At 35.8% G+C, this 16,794-nt stretch overlaps 1 protein-coding gene across 1 annotated transcript in view; it reads left to right on the top strand.

The window, feature by feature from the left end:
• Nucleotides 1-13,375, top strand: part of LOC123530012 (uncharacterized) — a 60,995-nt gene extending 47,620 nt beyond the window's left edge. Inside the window, exons 7-10 of the mRNA XM_045310693.2 lie at nt 5,274-5,360; nt 7,671-7,734; nt 11,930-12,016; nt 12,301-13,375. Coding sequence (XP_045166628.1) covers nt 5,274-5,360; nt 7,671-7,734; nt 11,930-12,016; nt 12,301-12,356 — 294 coding nt within the window. The 3' untranslated portion in view covers nt 12,357-13,375. The remainder of the gene's footprint in view (nt 1-5,273; nt 5,361-7,670; nt 7,735-11,929; nt 12,017-12,300) is intronic.
• Nucleotides 13,376-16,794: the final 3,419 nt, after the last annotated feature.

Below are 16,794 nucleotides of genomic sequence, written 5' to 3'. Positions count from 1 at the left end.
AATTTGTTAATTTTTACCTTGTGAACTCGATAGAAGTGACATTTTATATTTGATTTTAACCACACTTACACACGACTTAAGTCAAAATAAGATCTCTGTTCCTTTCGAAAACAGGCTAGATTCCTTTATGGGTTCTGGAGTTACTGCCCCTGAAAGGGGCAAAATTTTCTAGTTTGGCCCTTTCAGCCATACAGAAGTTTCATTTATGCTTTGATTTGACACAGACTTGCACAGAATGATTATCTTGATGATTTCTAGGCCTGGGTCGAAATTGGGTCATGTTGGGTTAAAAACTAGGTCATCAGGTCAAATCAAAGGAAAAGCTTGTTAACAACCTATAGGCAACATTTATAACCCTATCTTCATGAAACTAGGTCAGAATGTTTATCTTGATGATTTCTAGGCCAAATTTTAAACTGGGTCATATAGGGTCAAAAACTAGGTCAACCAGTTTAATCAAAGGAAGAGCTTGTTAACACTCTTGAGGCCACATTTATGACCCTATTTTCATGAAACTTGGTCAGAATGTTTATCTTGATGATTCTTAGGCTAAGTGCGAAACTGGGGTCAAAAACTAGGTCACCCGTTCAAATCAAAGGAATAGTTTGTTAACACTCTTGTTCATTTGATGTGCATGAAACTTGGTCAGAATGTTTGTGTGCATGAAATATTGCATGAATTTTTATCGGGTCATGTAGGGTCAAAAACTAGGTCACCAAGTCAAATCAAAGAATAAGCTTGTTTACACTCAAGAGGCCATGTTTTTTGGTCCAATCTTAATGAAAATTTGTCAGAATATTTGTCTCCATGAAATCACTTGGTAAAACATGTTTACACTGTTATTGTATGTTACTCAGGTGAGCGACTTAGGGCCATCTTGGCCCTCTTGTTTAAATCTAGTTTGAACTTGAAGCTAGGATATCTTGAGTCAAAATCCAGGTCACAAGATCAATTAAGGTAAAAGCTTAACACTTTAGAGGCCACTTATTTCTACTTGATTTTCATAAGATTTGGTCAGAATGTTTGTCCTAATGAAATCTAGATGAAGTTCATTTGCCTCATTACAACTGCAAAATAGTTTGAAACTGTGACATCTGGGATAAAAAATTAGGTTATTGTGTAATATCATAGAAAAGCTATGTTCACAATCAAGAGGCCACATTTTGTGCTTATTGTACATGAAACATGGTAGGATTTTTTTTTCTTGTTGAAAAGTCAGTTATCTGGGCTGAAAAAGTATGTCACAAGGACAGATCACAGAAAAACCATGTTAGCACTCTGTAGGCAACAGTTTTTTACCTGCTTTACATGAATGCTCAGGTCAGAATGTTTGTTTGCTTGAAATCAAGATCATGTTTGAAAATCTCTGGGGTCAAACATTAAGTGAGTGAGTCAGAAAATAGTAAATTTATGTTAATACTCTATAGTCATAGTTTCTATTCCCTCTAAGTCTTAACAGCTGATTGCACCTATTGACTTGCTGCCTTCATCGACTCTGAGGCTCCTATAGGGGTAGCCAAAGTCTGAACATTATGTATAGATAAAAATACTGTAGAGACCACATTTTCTTATTGATCTGCATGAAACATGACAAGAATGTTTGCTTTAATGAAATCTTTGTCAAGTCTAAAATTGGGTCATCTGGGGCCAAACACTAGGTAAACTTTTTGACCACTTTCACCAAGTATTGTAATGTTTTTACTTAGAAGACAAATGACTCTGTAACTCTTGAACTGCTTGAAGGATTTTAAAGAAACTTGGCACAAATGTTCATCAGATTGAGGCGATGTTCAGAGCGCATGTTTCGGATGGCTCGCTTCAAGGTCAAGGTCGCACCTAGGTCAAAGGTCATATGCCTTTGTTTCATGTGTATATTGCTCTGCATTGTGGTGCTCTTTTTTTTTTGGCAGATCCCTTCGGTTCACTTACAGTAATTTTTTTGTCGAGCCCGCTTGCGGTGAGCTCGACTTAGTTGTCTCTTTTGGCGGGTCGGTGTATGTGCGTGCGTCCGTGCGTCCTTCCGATTTTGTCTGGACCATAACTTTGACATGCATGGACCAATATTGTTTATATTTGGCATGAATGTTTACCTCAATGAGAAGGAGTGTCATGCGCAAAGCCCATGTTCCTATCTCAAAGGTCAAGGTCACAGTTGGAGGTCAAAGGACAAATTGAAGTTTGTCCGGAGCATTTCTTCTTCATGCATGGTGGGATTTTGATGTAACTTGGCATGAATGTTCTCCACTATGAGACAGAGTGTCCTGCGCAAGAACCATGTCCCTAGGTCTAAGGTCAAGGTCACACTTAGACAGCTGGCGGGCTCGACATTCTGCCCATGGGCATACTTGTATTGAATTACTTCCCTTTTATGTTTCTATGAATAGCTTATTTTGTAACTTTTTTATTAGCCCACCATCATCAGATGGTGGACTATTCAAATCACTGCGTCCGTGGTCCGTCTTCCTTCCGTCCGTCCGTCCGTCAGTCAGTCCGTGTGTCCTTCCGTCCGTTAACAATTTCTCGTTATCGCGTCTCCTCAGAAACTACTAGGGGGATTTTGACCAAACTTTGTCAGAATGATGTATTGGTACCCTAGTTGTGTCCCCCTGAAAATCAGACTGGTTCAACAATTATTTAGTAAGTTATGGCCCTTTGTTTATTTCTATAATTTACATAGATTTATATAGGGAAAAACTTCGAAAATCTTCTTGTCCAAAACCACAGAGCCTAGGGCTTTCATATTTGGTATGAAGCATCATCTAGTGGTCCTCTACCAAGATGATTCAAAATTATTTCCTTCGATTCTAATATGGCCCCGCCCTGGGGGTCACTGGTTTATATAGACTGATATAGGGAAAAACTTTGAAAAACCTCTTGTCCAAAACCACAGGTCCTAGGGCTTTGATATTTTGTATGTGACATCATCTAGTGGTCTTCTACTAAGATTGTTCAAATTATCCCCCTAGGGTCAAATATGGCCCCGCCCCGGGGTTCACATGGTTTACATAGACTTATATAGGGAAAAACTTTGAAAATCTTCTTGTCCAAACCACAAAGCCTAGGGCTTTGATATTTGTAATGTAGCATCATCTAGTGGTTCTCTACCAAGTTTGTTAAAATTATCCCCCTAGGGTCAAATATGGCCCCACCCTGATTGTCACATGGTTCATATAGACTTATATAGGGAAAAGCTTTTAAAAACTTCTTGTCAATAACTTGGACCACATGTATGGTTTTGAGCGGCAAGATGAACCTTGACATGAGTTGACATTGATTTTGACCTAGTGACCTACTTTCACATTTCTGTAGCTACAACCTTCAAATTTGGACCACATGCATAGTTTTGTGCACTGAAACAAACTTTGACATTGACATTGACCTAGTGACCTACTTCCACATTTTTGAAGGTACAGGCTTCAAATTTGGCCACATGCATAGATTTGTGTTCTGAAGTGAAATTTGACCTTGATTTTGACCTAGTGACCTACTTTCACATTTCTCAAGCTACAGCCTTCAAATTTGGACCACATGCATGGTTTTATGTACCAAAACAAACTTTGACCTTTACATTGACCTAGTGACCTACTTTCACATTTTTGAAGGTACTGGCTTCAAATTTGGACCACATGCATAGTTTTGTATTCAGAAATAAAATTTGACCTTGATTTTGACCTAGTGACCTACTTTCTTGTTTCTCAAGCTACAGCCTTCAATTTTGGACCACTTGCATAGTTTTGTGTACCGATTTGAACTTTGACCTTAAGATTGACCTAGTGACCTACTTTCACATTTCTGTAGCTACAGGCTTCAAATTTAGACCACATGCATATGATTGTGTACCGAAACAAACTTTGACCTTGACATTGACCTAGTGAGCTACTTTCACATTTTTGAAGGTACAGGCTTCAAATTTGGACCACATGCATAGCTTTGTGTTCTGAAGTGAAATTTGAACTTGATTTTGACCTAGTGACCTACTTTCACATTTCTCAAGCTACAGCCTTCAAATTTGGACCACTTGCATAATTTTGTGTACCAAAATAAACTTTGACCTTAAGATTGACCTAGTGTCCTACTTTCAAATTTCTCAAACTACAGCCTTCAGACTTGATGCACATGCATAGTTTTGTGTACAAAGAACTTTGTCCTTGAAATTGATCTAGTGACCTACTTTCACATTTCTCAAGCTACAGCTTTCGAATTTGGACCACATGCACAGTGTTGTGTACGGAAATGAAATTTAACCTTGAGCTAGTCAGTAAGTCTTGAAATTTGGAACACTCAAAAATGGCACATTGGTGGGCGCCAAGATCACTCTCTGATCTTTTGTTATTGGGAAAAACCGAGACCACTTTTCTGTGGTACAACATGGATGGTACCTTCAATTTTTAGGTGTATTTTGACATATCTGTACCTGGTAAGGATTTTTTTTGTGGACTTAGATTTTTTTTTTCTGTGGAAATTTTTTTTGAATTTCTTCCCTTTGGGCTTCAACAGTCAAATTCTTTAAATTTTGCTCCCATCCTCCTCTAATATAACACTTCGGACGTATATTGCCCTGCTTGGCGGAGCTCTTGTACAGAATATGTTTTACTGTAACATCTACATGACAGGCATGAGCTTAGCTCAATAGGGAGAGCATTGGTCTACAGATTGCGGTGTCGTGAGTTCGATTCCCGGGCGGGGCGTATGTTCTCCATGACGATTTGATGAAAGACATTGTGTCTAAAATTATTCGTCCCCCACCTCTGATTCATGAGGGGAAGTTGGCAGTTACTTGCGGAGAATGGGTTTGTACTGGTACAGAATCCAGGAACACTGGTTAGGTTAACTGCCCGCCGTTACATAACTGAAATACTGTTGAAAAACGGCGTTAAACCCAAAACAAACAAACATGACGGGCGTATATTGTGACATTCTGGCACTCTTGTTTACAGTTTTATTTCTGTACTCATATTGATTGGTTGTATTGAGAAATATGCACAACTTCTGCAGGGGAAATATTTCAACATTTTATTGCATATCTATCTACACATATTGATATTATATAAATATTATAATTGGTTCAATAGCCTGAACAAAATTGACAGTACTGATGATGATAAAAAAAATTAAACTTGGCATATACTAGTAGGTAGCTTATAGAATAAACCAATGTTGGGATTTCATATGGGGTCAGAAGGGTCAAGTTCAAGGTCAGAATAACTTGTTATATGTGCAAAATGTTTGAAAAACCTGGTTTTCATGGAATTTCCATGTCTCTTGTTTTTCAGTTACGTTTGGAGTTAGGATTCGGGGCATTTGTATTTGCAGCATTGGGTCTTGCCAAACCAGCATATTATGTATATAAATTTGTAGAGGTAAGTGAAAATTACTTATAACCCTTGTAAATTTCTTTGAACTTTATTTGTGGTTAGATATCTATAAATAGAAAAATACTTTGAAGGAATAAAAAGTGTTTAATATGTACTTTGCATTTAGAAATGAATTACTTTCGTTGCCACTGAAGTGACAGAAAGCTTAAGCCAGTGCTTTTACCCTGGATAAAGGTCAGTGTATTTCATGATCAATCGAAATACATTTGCTGTGTAAAGTTTTATTGAAGAAAATATGTTTTGAATGTAAGCATTGGAAAATACACCTTCAGAAATGTTCAGAGTAACTAAGTGTCCTGTATTCTGATTTTCATATAGTGTAAATTGAACTTGAATGTGCTTAATTAAATGAGATTGAGCTTGTTACTATGCCTCCTATGAAAAAGAATGAGTATATGAGCCGCGCCATGGGAAAACCAACATAGTGGCTTTGCGACCAGCATGGATCCAGACCAGCCTACGCAACCGCGCAGTCTGGTCAGGATCCATGCTGTTCGCTTCCAAAGCCTATTGTAATTAGAGAAACCGTTAGCGAACAGCATGGATCCTGACCAGACTGTGCGGATGCGCAGGCTGGTCTGGACCCATGCTGGCTGCAAAGCCACTATGTTGGTTTTCCCATGGCAAAGCTCAATTCAATTATAGTTTATTCATTGTCAGGTGGTCGGTCAGTAGTCCATTGGTACTAGAGAATGCTTGGTCTCACAAGTGTCAAACTTCGTAGGATGGTTGCATGTGATCAGTAGATGACTCCCTATTATTTTGGGGGTCAGTATGTCAAAGGTAGAGGTCACAGTGATCTTCAGACTGAAAATGGCTTCTGCTCAATAACTTAAGAATGCTCTGGTTTACAGTTGTGAAACTTTGTAGGATTCTTGCTTTTGGTCATTAGATGAAACTTATTAATTTTGAGGTCTCTAGGTCAAAGGTTAAGGTCACAATGAACTTGAGTCTGAAAATGGTTTCCACTCAGCTGAAGAAGGCTTTTGCATCCAGTTGTTAATTTCATAGAATGAGTGCCTCTGTCAATAGATGACTTTTATTGTTTTTGGGGTAGTAGGACATTAATATCAATCTTATAATGACCTCTAGACTGAAAATGGTATACTCTTAGTAGTGAAAAACAATTTGGCCTTCAGTCAAATTTCATAGAATGATTGGCTGTGGACATACAATGGGGGCAAAGATCAGAGTTATATTGACTTGAGAATCAAAACAATTTCCACTGAACAGCTAAGGGACCCTTGGGTCTGATGCCTTTGACGTCATATAGGGGCATAATTGTGTGTTTAACTGTATTTCTCAACAGTATTACAGTTGTGTAAAAGCATTTAGTTAACCTTATTTGTGTTTCTAAATTATGTACCAATAGTATATATATATATATAAGAAATTGTTCGTCACATGTAACTAACAATTTCTATACATTAAAGGGAAAGGCAATGTTGTTCTCATGTTAATTCTGTCTTCTAGGATTTTTTAAATCATATAAAGAAGTGAAAGAATTTTCAAAATCAGCTTAAAAATGAGAAAATTATGAGCTTTTGAATATTTGATCAAAATAGCGGCTATTTTGTTTCCATGGCAACAAAAAACAAAATGGCAGATTTATTAAATTTCTTGATACATAATATTTAAACTTAATTTACTTATTTCTGTAAAATAGTTTCTCATAATTAAAGAAATTACCATGTTTTACATCTTACACTCAAGAAACATATGAAATTAATCTATTTAAAAGGTTATTTGCTAAATGAAGAATCCAGCAGTGTGTAAATGATGTCATAAACACACTAAAATGGCTTCCTCCATGATCAGCCATTTATCTAAGTTTCAAATTGCCATATCTTTTTCAATAGTGGTCTGATTTTAAAAATTCTTTCAGCGTTATGGAAGGCTTGAGGATGGCTTTAATATAAAATTTACTTATTATCAGGCTTTTCTTGCCCTTTAGTGAGAGGTGGAGAGCATATTACTTTCAAATGCATTGACCTAATTTCAACCAACATGGAGAAAACCTTTTCAGGTGAACAAATCACAACATCCTGATTGACAGTTTGGTGCTGTCACTTGAATAAACTTTGGTGAAAAATTACTTATAAGACATAAAAGTACCTTTGAATCTATCACTAAGGTGTATGATATAAGATATTACTTTTAGATATAAAAAAATGGCTTGATATGGTACACATAAAGATCATGAAACGTGACCTAATAACAGCTTTTTAGCATTAAATACAACTTGTCATTAAGAACAGAATTGATGAACTTACATTGGTTTCTTTTTGCTTTCAGTTGTATAGAGACTTGGAGACACATACCCATAATAATATTATCACCTATTGTGTCATTATTTGTGGTAAGTGATCCAATTTTCTGTAAATAGTTGCATCATTATCTGTGTGTGTGTAATCAGGCATACACACATGAAATAGCAGGTCTTCTTTATTCTATATAAATTGAGAAACTTCCAATGGCTTCAGCAAACTCCAGGATCTATTTTAAATGTCCGTAACTTACATTTTCTTAATGCATATTGTCAGTGCTGAATAAAGATCAAAAGAAAAGTAGGTTCATTTGTGATGCAAGAAAAATATTTTCAGTCAAACAAATACACTATAAAATAAGCTAAAAAACGAGACTCCGAATTGTAGTGGTGGTGTATGACCTAAGTTTCCATCACAAATTCGGTAATGGTATACAGACACTAAATGGGAAAATGGGGTGAAAATAAACGTACTCGCATAATGGCGCATTCAAATAGTTCTCGGCATTTTTGCTCTGTAGAGCTATTTTCATTATTTTCTTTGCAATATTTTGCTGAAATCATACTGTGATGACAGAATCTGTGCTTGCCATTAAGGTAGCATTTAAGAGCATTACAGAATCTATCATGGAAACATAGGTCAGACATGACATGTAACATGGAATGTTACACTATGCTGTTTAGTTTTTGGATTAGTTGCAAATCCTGGCCAAACTCCCATTTGAAAGGTAGTACACACTGACAACTGTTTATCTTTGTTTGGGTTACCTTCACAAGGGATGTGCTGTGATACAAGGAATCGATGAATGCTGAGTAAGGTACCACTTTAAAGACAATAAATGTTTTGGTTTTGCATTTTTCATGACAGTTGCAATTAAGTTCCTGATGTTGTGGCTTTCTTCAGCATCAGAATTTCAAGGCATATTACATTTTTGCCATGTCACAGATTGCACATTTATTTGCACAGAAATGTTTGTAACACACAAAGTCCAAATAACAATACTATTAACTTATTAGATGAATTCCACCAAAGTGAGGTGGCAGTCCAGCCTTTTTTTTGTAAATTTGGGGAAGGGTACCAGGTCCCTTTTGGAGGGGAAATTTACGTTGCGAAATCATTGTTTGGAGGAATATATTTGCTGAAAAGTTGTTAAAATCAGGACTCAAAATCAAAACTAATTTCATTTTTTTTTTGCATGGGGAATTTTTGGCCAAGGTGGGGAAAAAAGTATACTTTTTAGATTGGGGAATGGGGCCGAATTTCGGCCCTAAAATCAGCATAAAGGTTTTAAGGCCTGCAGTCTTTTATTGAACAACCTTTTTGAATACTTTTAAAACATAATTTGATGATATTTTGTCTTAAATGGGTATATTAAAAATTGTTGTGGTGTCACATTTTGATGTCAATTTCAGTTTTTGAGTCTTGTTTTGAAGATGACTTTCTGCAGTTCAAAGTCACTTAATAGAAAAGGAAAATCATATTCTTAATGTTCAGCTACCATTTTGTCATATTTATATCTGATGAGCAACTGTGGATCATTTCAAAGGTCCATTTACTGTACCCCCGTTCTAGGAAGAGGGGTTACAAATTGGTACATTTGTTCTTTGTCAGTCTGATCATCTATCAATAGACCGTTTGACTTCTGATCAATAACTAGAAAATGCTGGGTATCAAAATGGTCAAGGCTCATAGGATATTTGCCTGTGGTCAGTAGATCATCCTTTTTGTTTTGTGGGTCAATAAATCAAAGGTCACAGTTACCTTGATACTTAAAACTGTTTCCACTCAATAACTAAAAAATGCTTTGACCTACAACCATCAGACTTCATACTATTAGGATGATTGCCTGTGGTTAGTTGATGACCCCTGTTATGTTGATGGTCAGTAGATCAAAGGCCAAAGTCAGTGATTTTGAGACTGGACATGGTTGCTGCAAAATACATTAAGAATACTTAGATGGTTGCCTGTAGTCAGTAAATGACCCATCATGTTTTTGAGGTTATTTGGTCAAAAGCCAAGATCCAACATACAAAAAAGCATATGGACATGCCTCCAAAAGGCCTTCAAGCGAGAGAATATATGTTTTACAAGCAGCTCTTGTTCTCCAGCAGTTTGGTTTACCTTTTTATAAACTGTAAAAGCTATAGCTTGAAACTTTGTAACATGTTTTAGGTTTAAGAACAGAACTATCTCTGATTTAATCAGAATTGTCCTTTTAATAGAGTTTATTTTGTAATGTTTTATTTACTTACTATTCAGTCTTATATGCGTTGGCCAATTCTGGCGGATTCCACGTATTTACTGGGAATTCCCATAGAAATACTTAAATTGCTAAGTGGAAATAGCGGATACTGCAAAATGACTCCAATAAAGAAAATGCTGTTTTTTTATGAAACATCAATATCTAAGTGACAAATAATATTTAAGTGAACACTTGCACGAGATAAAGTACTGTATACTTACTTAGCATATACACAGGCGCGTCGCGAGGTGTATGACATTGGGGCGATGGGAGACATTAATGGGGTGGGTATGTGAGGGGTGTCCCCTCCCAGGCAGTGAGAAAATTTTTGAAATTTGCATCAGAAATAATGCGATTTCCTTGTTTTTAGAGACCATGTAAACATTTTTATCATGGAGGCGTTTACTTCGAAATAACAAAGTGTTTACAGAAATTAATTCTAAAATTAGTTCAATGGAATTTTGAGTGTCTGCGGAAACCAGGTGTTCTAATCCTGTTATTTTGAGTTGAACTGTTCTTGTGTCAATACCGTTTAGGAGACTTTTGAACGCTTTGAAAATTATTCCGTGATTAGAATTAACTATTTCTGATTCACGACAGATGATCTGTTGATATATTAAATTCATTTTTAAAACTTATAGTAATTACCGTATTTTCCCGTATTAACGCCCCCGGGGGCCTTACATTTTCGAAAGAGGGGCCGTTTATTTCAGGTAAAAAAATAAAAAATGAAATTTTTTACAAAACTTAAAAACATCGTTCAAACTAGCTGTAAAGTGTTTCTGTGTTGTTTTATCCCCCAAAAACGTTTAAAGTCAGCAGGAAGCGTGTGCGCGAGTGGTGTAAAAACAAATCAAAAATGTATTTACCGTTTAATTTTCTGTTTGATGATTGGATACGTACCGTACTTAGTACAAATGTTTTTGGACTTACGGTACATGGACTGTTTAAAAGTGTGTTTAATTTTTAATACATTGGACTTTAGTACTGTAAATTACTTATTAGATTTATATGGACTTATAAAAATGAGGTCGGTGAATTTTTCCCATTCTTGTTGACTTTTTTTCCCTCCAAAATGGGTGGGGGGCGTTAATTAGAGTGGGGGGGCATTAATTAGAGGGGGGGGCCTTTATTCGGGAAAATGCGGTACTTATTAGCATCGGATTTGGAAACAACTTCACTCTTTACGTTCAAGTATAACCAGCTATTTGAAAATTAAACTTTCTATTTCTTACTTGACGTGTCGCCGCCCCTATGTAGACTTTCACACTCAGCAACTTTTTAATTCAATTTAAAAAAAGTTATTTCATTGGCGGCTTCTTGTTGATTCCCGCCGTTTTGCCCCTCTAACTTCGAGCGTTGGAAGATACTGAAAAAATCTGAATATTTTCAAAATTATTGAATCGTCGTATTGCCGCTCCAGGCCGAAATATTGGGGCGGCAGTCGCCGCCCCTGCCGCCCCACTCGCGACGCCTCTGATACATATAATATAACTCACTGTTGAGAAATGGACTAGTTCAACCATCATAAGACTCAATGATATCTCAAAAAATATTCATGCAGAACCTATAGGTTGCATTTTCACTATCAAATGATAACATTATGTCTGAACTAAAAACTGTGTATTTGAATTTCACTACATGAAATAATACAAACAGGTGAGCTATTAAGTTGTTTGTAACATGTGATATGGTCAATACCAGTGCCTGAGGCATACTGTATTATTGTCACTGATCCTTACCAACTAATGATTGTACTGTGTATTGTCATTGACTTCTTACCTTAATGTTAACACAAATGGATTGGTTATGAAAATAGTCTAGGGGGTATAGCTTATCTAAAGAAAAAACTATATTGGTCTGAATCATATTTCCCAGTATTGCCCGGGAATTACCCGTATTTCCCACCGTCCTCGGGAAATACGAGTATTTCCCGCTTTAATGCCAACCCTATTTAAAGCAGACTTTTTTAATTATTTTGTTTTGTTGCTTCCTTCCAAACTCTTGCATACAAACACGAAACAGTTGTGTTTGATGTATTACAGGGGCCCTGGCTGTGCTTGTTTGGTTGATATTGATGGTAGAACTTGTTCGTGTCTTCAGAAACTTTGGGAAGGGGCTGAAAGAGCGAGGTAAGAAAAAGGATAGGATCTAAACTGATTAGCCTGATATTACTATTGTTGCTATAGAAACCAGCAACATTTTACCAGCTGACATGTATGCTTTTTACTTTCACTTACTTAAATGCCTTACAACAGTGACCGTTAAGAATTTAAGCCAATTTTGGTAACCGTGAAAGGATACTGTAGACTAGCTCCCTTCTCTATGTTTGTTCTGCCATATTCCTCACAAGTTTCTTTCATTTGGTGTAGCTTCTTGTTTTTACATTGATCTTTTTTTCTTCAATAATTTTCAGGAAGGATCAGTTTTGGTGCATTCACCCTCGGACAAGCACTAGGAACACCTAATTAACTGACCACATGAATACTTATACAGGACAAACCTCAAGTTTGTACTTAACAGCTGTAGCTTTGGTTGTAGTTTTTGCAGATATCAAGGACATAGAAGCATAATGTATAAAATATATTTCAGTTATGTATATTAATTGTTGCCATAGTTACATTATCATTTATGATACTTTTATATATTATTATGTTAAACTTGATATATCTAAAATGATGTTTTGTTGCTTATCTTCTTAAAAGAAAAATACTTACCGGAGAGTGTAAGTTTGCCCTAGAATATTTATCACAACTATGTGTTCAAGTTTTGTTTTTTAAGCATAATCTTTACCTGCAAATGAAGCAGAGTAAATGGTTTGTACATTTCTTGGCCACTGTCTTAATAGGGTGGCCACATATAGTGTTACCCCAGATAGTGTGTGTGTCAGTCTGTTTGTGCATAATTTTATGTTTGTGTGTGTTTTGGAAAATTTTATTAGGTCTAAAACTTTTGTTTGCGTTGTGTGATTCAAATTTTCTTGGCTCAAGTGACTACCATAACATGAAAATGTGTTTCATGCAAGACCCATGCACCTAGTTTAATGGTCAAGGTCACACTTAGAGATCAAAGATTTCCCATCTTTTTTCTTACATGGTCTGTAACCTGTTGTATGCATGGATTGATATTCAAATAATTTCGAGAAACTATTCACCATAGTGCCACATGCAATGCTCAGGTCCCTATTTCAAAGATCATGGCCCCACTTGAAGGTCAGATGTGTTATATAATTTTTCACACAGCTAGATCGAAGGTCAGCCTCAGAGTTCGGTCTGAATGTTTTATTGTCAAAGCGTTGTTACTCACCAGACACACACTAATGACGTCACATAGCAGGGAGCCATTCTTGACCTTTGTACATATCTTTAGTTTTGTAAATATTGTGATACAATTTTAAATTACAGTTTTCACAGTTTTAATAACATCAACATTAACTATTTATCATAATAGTTTTATGCCTTAAGGAGGTAGGATACCTTGTTACAAGGGTAAATTCAAATTAGTTGAACCGCAGCATGTTTTTGTATTTCGTGTAATATGAAGTTTTAACTGCTACAATCTCAATTTCGTTTGTCTCTGTCCCTTCAAGTTCAGTTTTTATCCAGGTTTGAAGAACATGACCCTCCAAAGGTATTTCATATTGAAAGAAGAAGGAAAATACGGATATTTAACACTTTTCAGTGTATTTTAGTTTCATTGATATCCGTAGAAGTCTGCATAATTGATAATTTTACTGGTATGCACGTTATCTTTCTAACATAAGCGTAAAATGTATATGTCGCGGGGCTCGTGTTTCCATGGTAACGCATTTTCTCTCATTTTTAAACAACTATGTATAAAAATAGGGGTTTTCGACGGCTTCAGTGCCATTCTGTTAACGACCAACATGAAATATTTGGGTAATATTATAAGCAAAAATACCAAGCACTTTACATGGTACCCTATTTTTCTTAAATTTTAAAGTAACCATGGCAACAGAGATGTTTAAAATAGCTTATATCTTGCTGTTTGTCGTAATTTCTTTAAAAAAATATTGAATAAGATTATCTTTCTTGTTGATGTAGCTTTAAAATATATTATTTCTAACGTAGGTTACATTTTCGTGTTATTTGCATTTATTCAAACAAATTTCACAGCTTAGAATACGTACAGCAGTACCCCTCGTCTGCCATTTTTCATGGAAAAATCGTTCAGCGTGCTGCTATTATTCTCATGGATATTGTTGAAATGAAAATAAAAAGCCGAAGCTGTGTTTCTTAAATAGACCAGTGTCAACGCTTTTGAATTTTACATTTAGATACATAGGTCACGGGATTCGTTTCCATGGTAACATCAATTCAATTCAAGAAACCACAATTTTCTACTGAAATTTGAACAATTTTAGATCTTAGTTTTAGTATGTAAGTAACAAATTATCAATGGAACCTGAAAAATAGGTATTACAAATCAAACTGCTAGACTTTTTATTTGAAAATGGCCGTAACAAGTAACCTTTCACCCAACTATATTCCAAATAACATTGGTTGCCATCATCCATTTTCTTACATTCCGCATAACATTTCAATATAACTACATAAAAGAAGCAAAAATATTGATTATTATTCAGAGCAAAAGACTCATAAAAAATATTTCAGCAAATAATGGTTATTTGAAAAATAGTTAAAATAAAGAAAATGTACAGAATTACGTACTTTCACGATAAAAGCTATTAATTTTGCGCGGTAACTGACACGTAACGTCATGACGCCAATGACGTCATTTTAAGGCAACATTGTTTTGAAGCGTTTCTGCAGCAATTTATTCATTATTTCTGCATTATTAAACCATAAAGCATCAGACCGAAGACAAGTTCATGATTGGTTTTCAGAAGAATGAATATACAAACACATTTAGTTTGTCGTAAACGTCGTCGTATATCGTCACGTTAGCTTCCGGTTGGACATGCGCACATACAAATATGAAGGTAACCTACCTCCTTAAGTGATTTACAGGCATTATTTATTCTGTAGCCCAGTCATTTGAATTCCTGTTGTTTTTTAGCTCACCTGTCACAAAGTGACAAGGTGGGCTATTGTGACCGCTTGATGTCCGTCGTGCGTAATGTGTCGTCCGTCAACAATTTCTAAAAAAATCTTCTTCTTCAAAACCACTGGGCAGATTTACTTGAAACTTAACGGGAATGTTCCTTGGGTGAAGCTCTACAAAAATTGTTCAAAGAATTGAATTCCATGCAGAACTCTGTCATGGCAACCGAAAGGAAAATCTTAAAAAATCTTCTTCTCAAAAACCAGAAGCCCTAGAGCTTAGATATTTGGTGTGAAGCATTGCCTAGTGGACCTCTACCAAGTTTGTTCAAATCATGACCCGTCCAAGGGGTCATATGATTTTACATAGGAAAATCTTAAAATATCTTCTTCTCAAAAACCAGAAGACCTAGAGCTTAGATATTTGACATGTAGCATTGCCTAGTGGACCTCTACTAAATTTGTTCAAATCATGGCCCGGGGTCAAAACTGACCCTGCCCCAGGGGTCACTTGATTTTACATAGATTTCTATAGGAAAATCTTCAAAAAAAATTTAAAAAATAAACCAGAAGGCCTAGAGCTTAGATATTTGACATGTAGTATTGCCTAGTGGACCTCTACAAAATTTGTTCAAATCATTACCCCCATGGTCAAAATTGACCCCGCCCCAGGGGTCACTTGATTTTACATAGGAAAATCTTCAAAAATTTTCTAAAAATAAACCAGAAGGCCTAGAGCTTAGATATTTGACGTGTAGCATTGCCTAGTAGACCTCTACAAAATTTATTTAAATCATGACCCCTGGGGTCACTTGATTTTACATAGGAAAATCTTCAAAAAATCTCTAAAAATAAACCAGAAGGCCTAAATCTTAGATATTTGACTTGTAGCATTGCCTAGTAGACTTCTACAAAATTTGTTCAAATCATGACCCCCAGGGTCAAATTGACCCCGCCCCAGGGGTTACTTGATTGTACATAGGGAAATCTTCAAAAATTTGCTAAAACTAAATCAGAAGGCCTAGATCTTAGATATTTGACATGTAACATTGCCTAGTAGACTTCTACAAACTTTTTTCAAATCATGAGCCCCGAGGTCAAATTGACCCTGCCCCAGCGGTAACTTAATTGTACATCAGAAAATCTTCAAACTTGATTGTACATAGGAAAATCTTCCAAACAATGTCTAGAAATAAACTAGAAGGCCTAGAGCTTAGATATTTGGTGTGTAGTATTGCCTAGTGGATCTCTACTAAGTTTGTTCAAATCATGACCCCGGGGTCAAGCTTAAATGCAAATCTTCATAGCAACCATTTAACCAGGTGAGTGATATAGGGCAATCATGGCCCTCTTGTTAGAGTATTAGAACCTGTAAACTATAAATATAGCCTTATGGCTTAAATTTTTATATATTTCTGTTTTAATCAGTTAAATGGACTTACCTTCATTCAAGTTTATAGCAGTAGTTTTGAAATCGGAGAAACTATTTTGTGTTTGTTAGCAACTGTAAATGAAGTTATCTTAACATGTGTTTTTTTTTCCACCAAATGCGAAATCAGGGTAACACAAAAATTGTCCAATGTATAGTATAAAGTAATATATATTTGCAACAACAAGGTAACATGTAAATGTACAAAGGTTTAACTTGCAGAATTAGGTTATACAAGATTAGTTTACCTTTCATCCAAATGTGATGAAAATTTGACTATTCTAAATTTTCATGCAAACCAGCACTCACACAAACCTGTGCCTCTTTATTGTCATTTCAAAGTAAAACAAAAAAGACTGAAGTGTGACATAATTATAGGATAGAATCATTTCTGTCAGTCACAATGACTTCATAGCATTAAACGTCGCAGTGATGCACTGAAAATGAATACTGCACT

This window comes from Mercenaria mercenaria, chromosome 13 (genome assembly GCF_021730395.1).
Source record: "Mercenaria mercenaria strain notata chromosome 13, MADL_Memer_1, whole genome shotgun sequence".
NCBI lineage: Eukaryota > Metazoa > Mollusca > Bivalvia > Venerida > Veneridae > Mercenaria > Mercenaria mercenaria.
The sequence above is the reverse complement of the archived record's forward strand: the minus strand, read 5'-3'. Positions and strand labels throughout refer to the sequence as shown.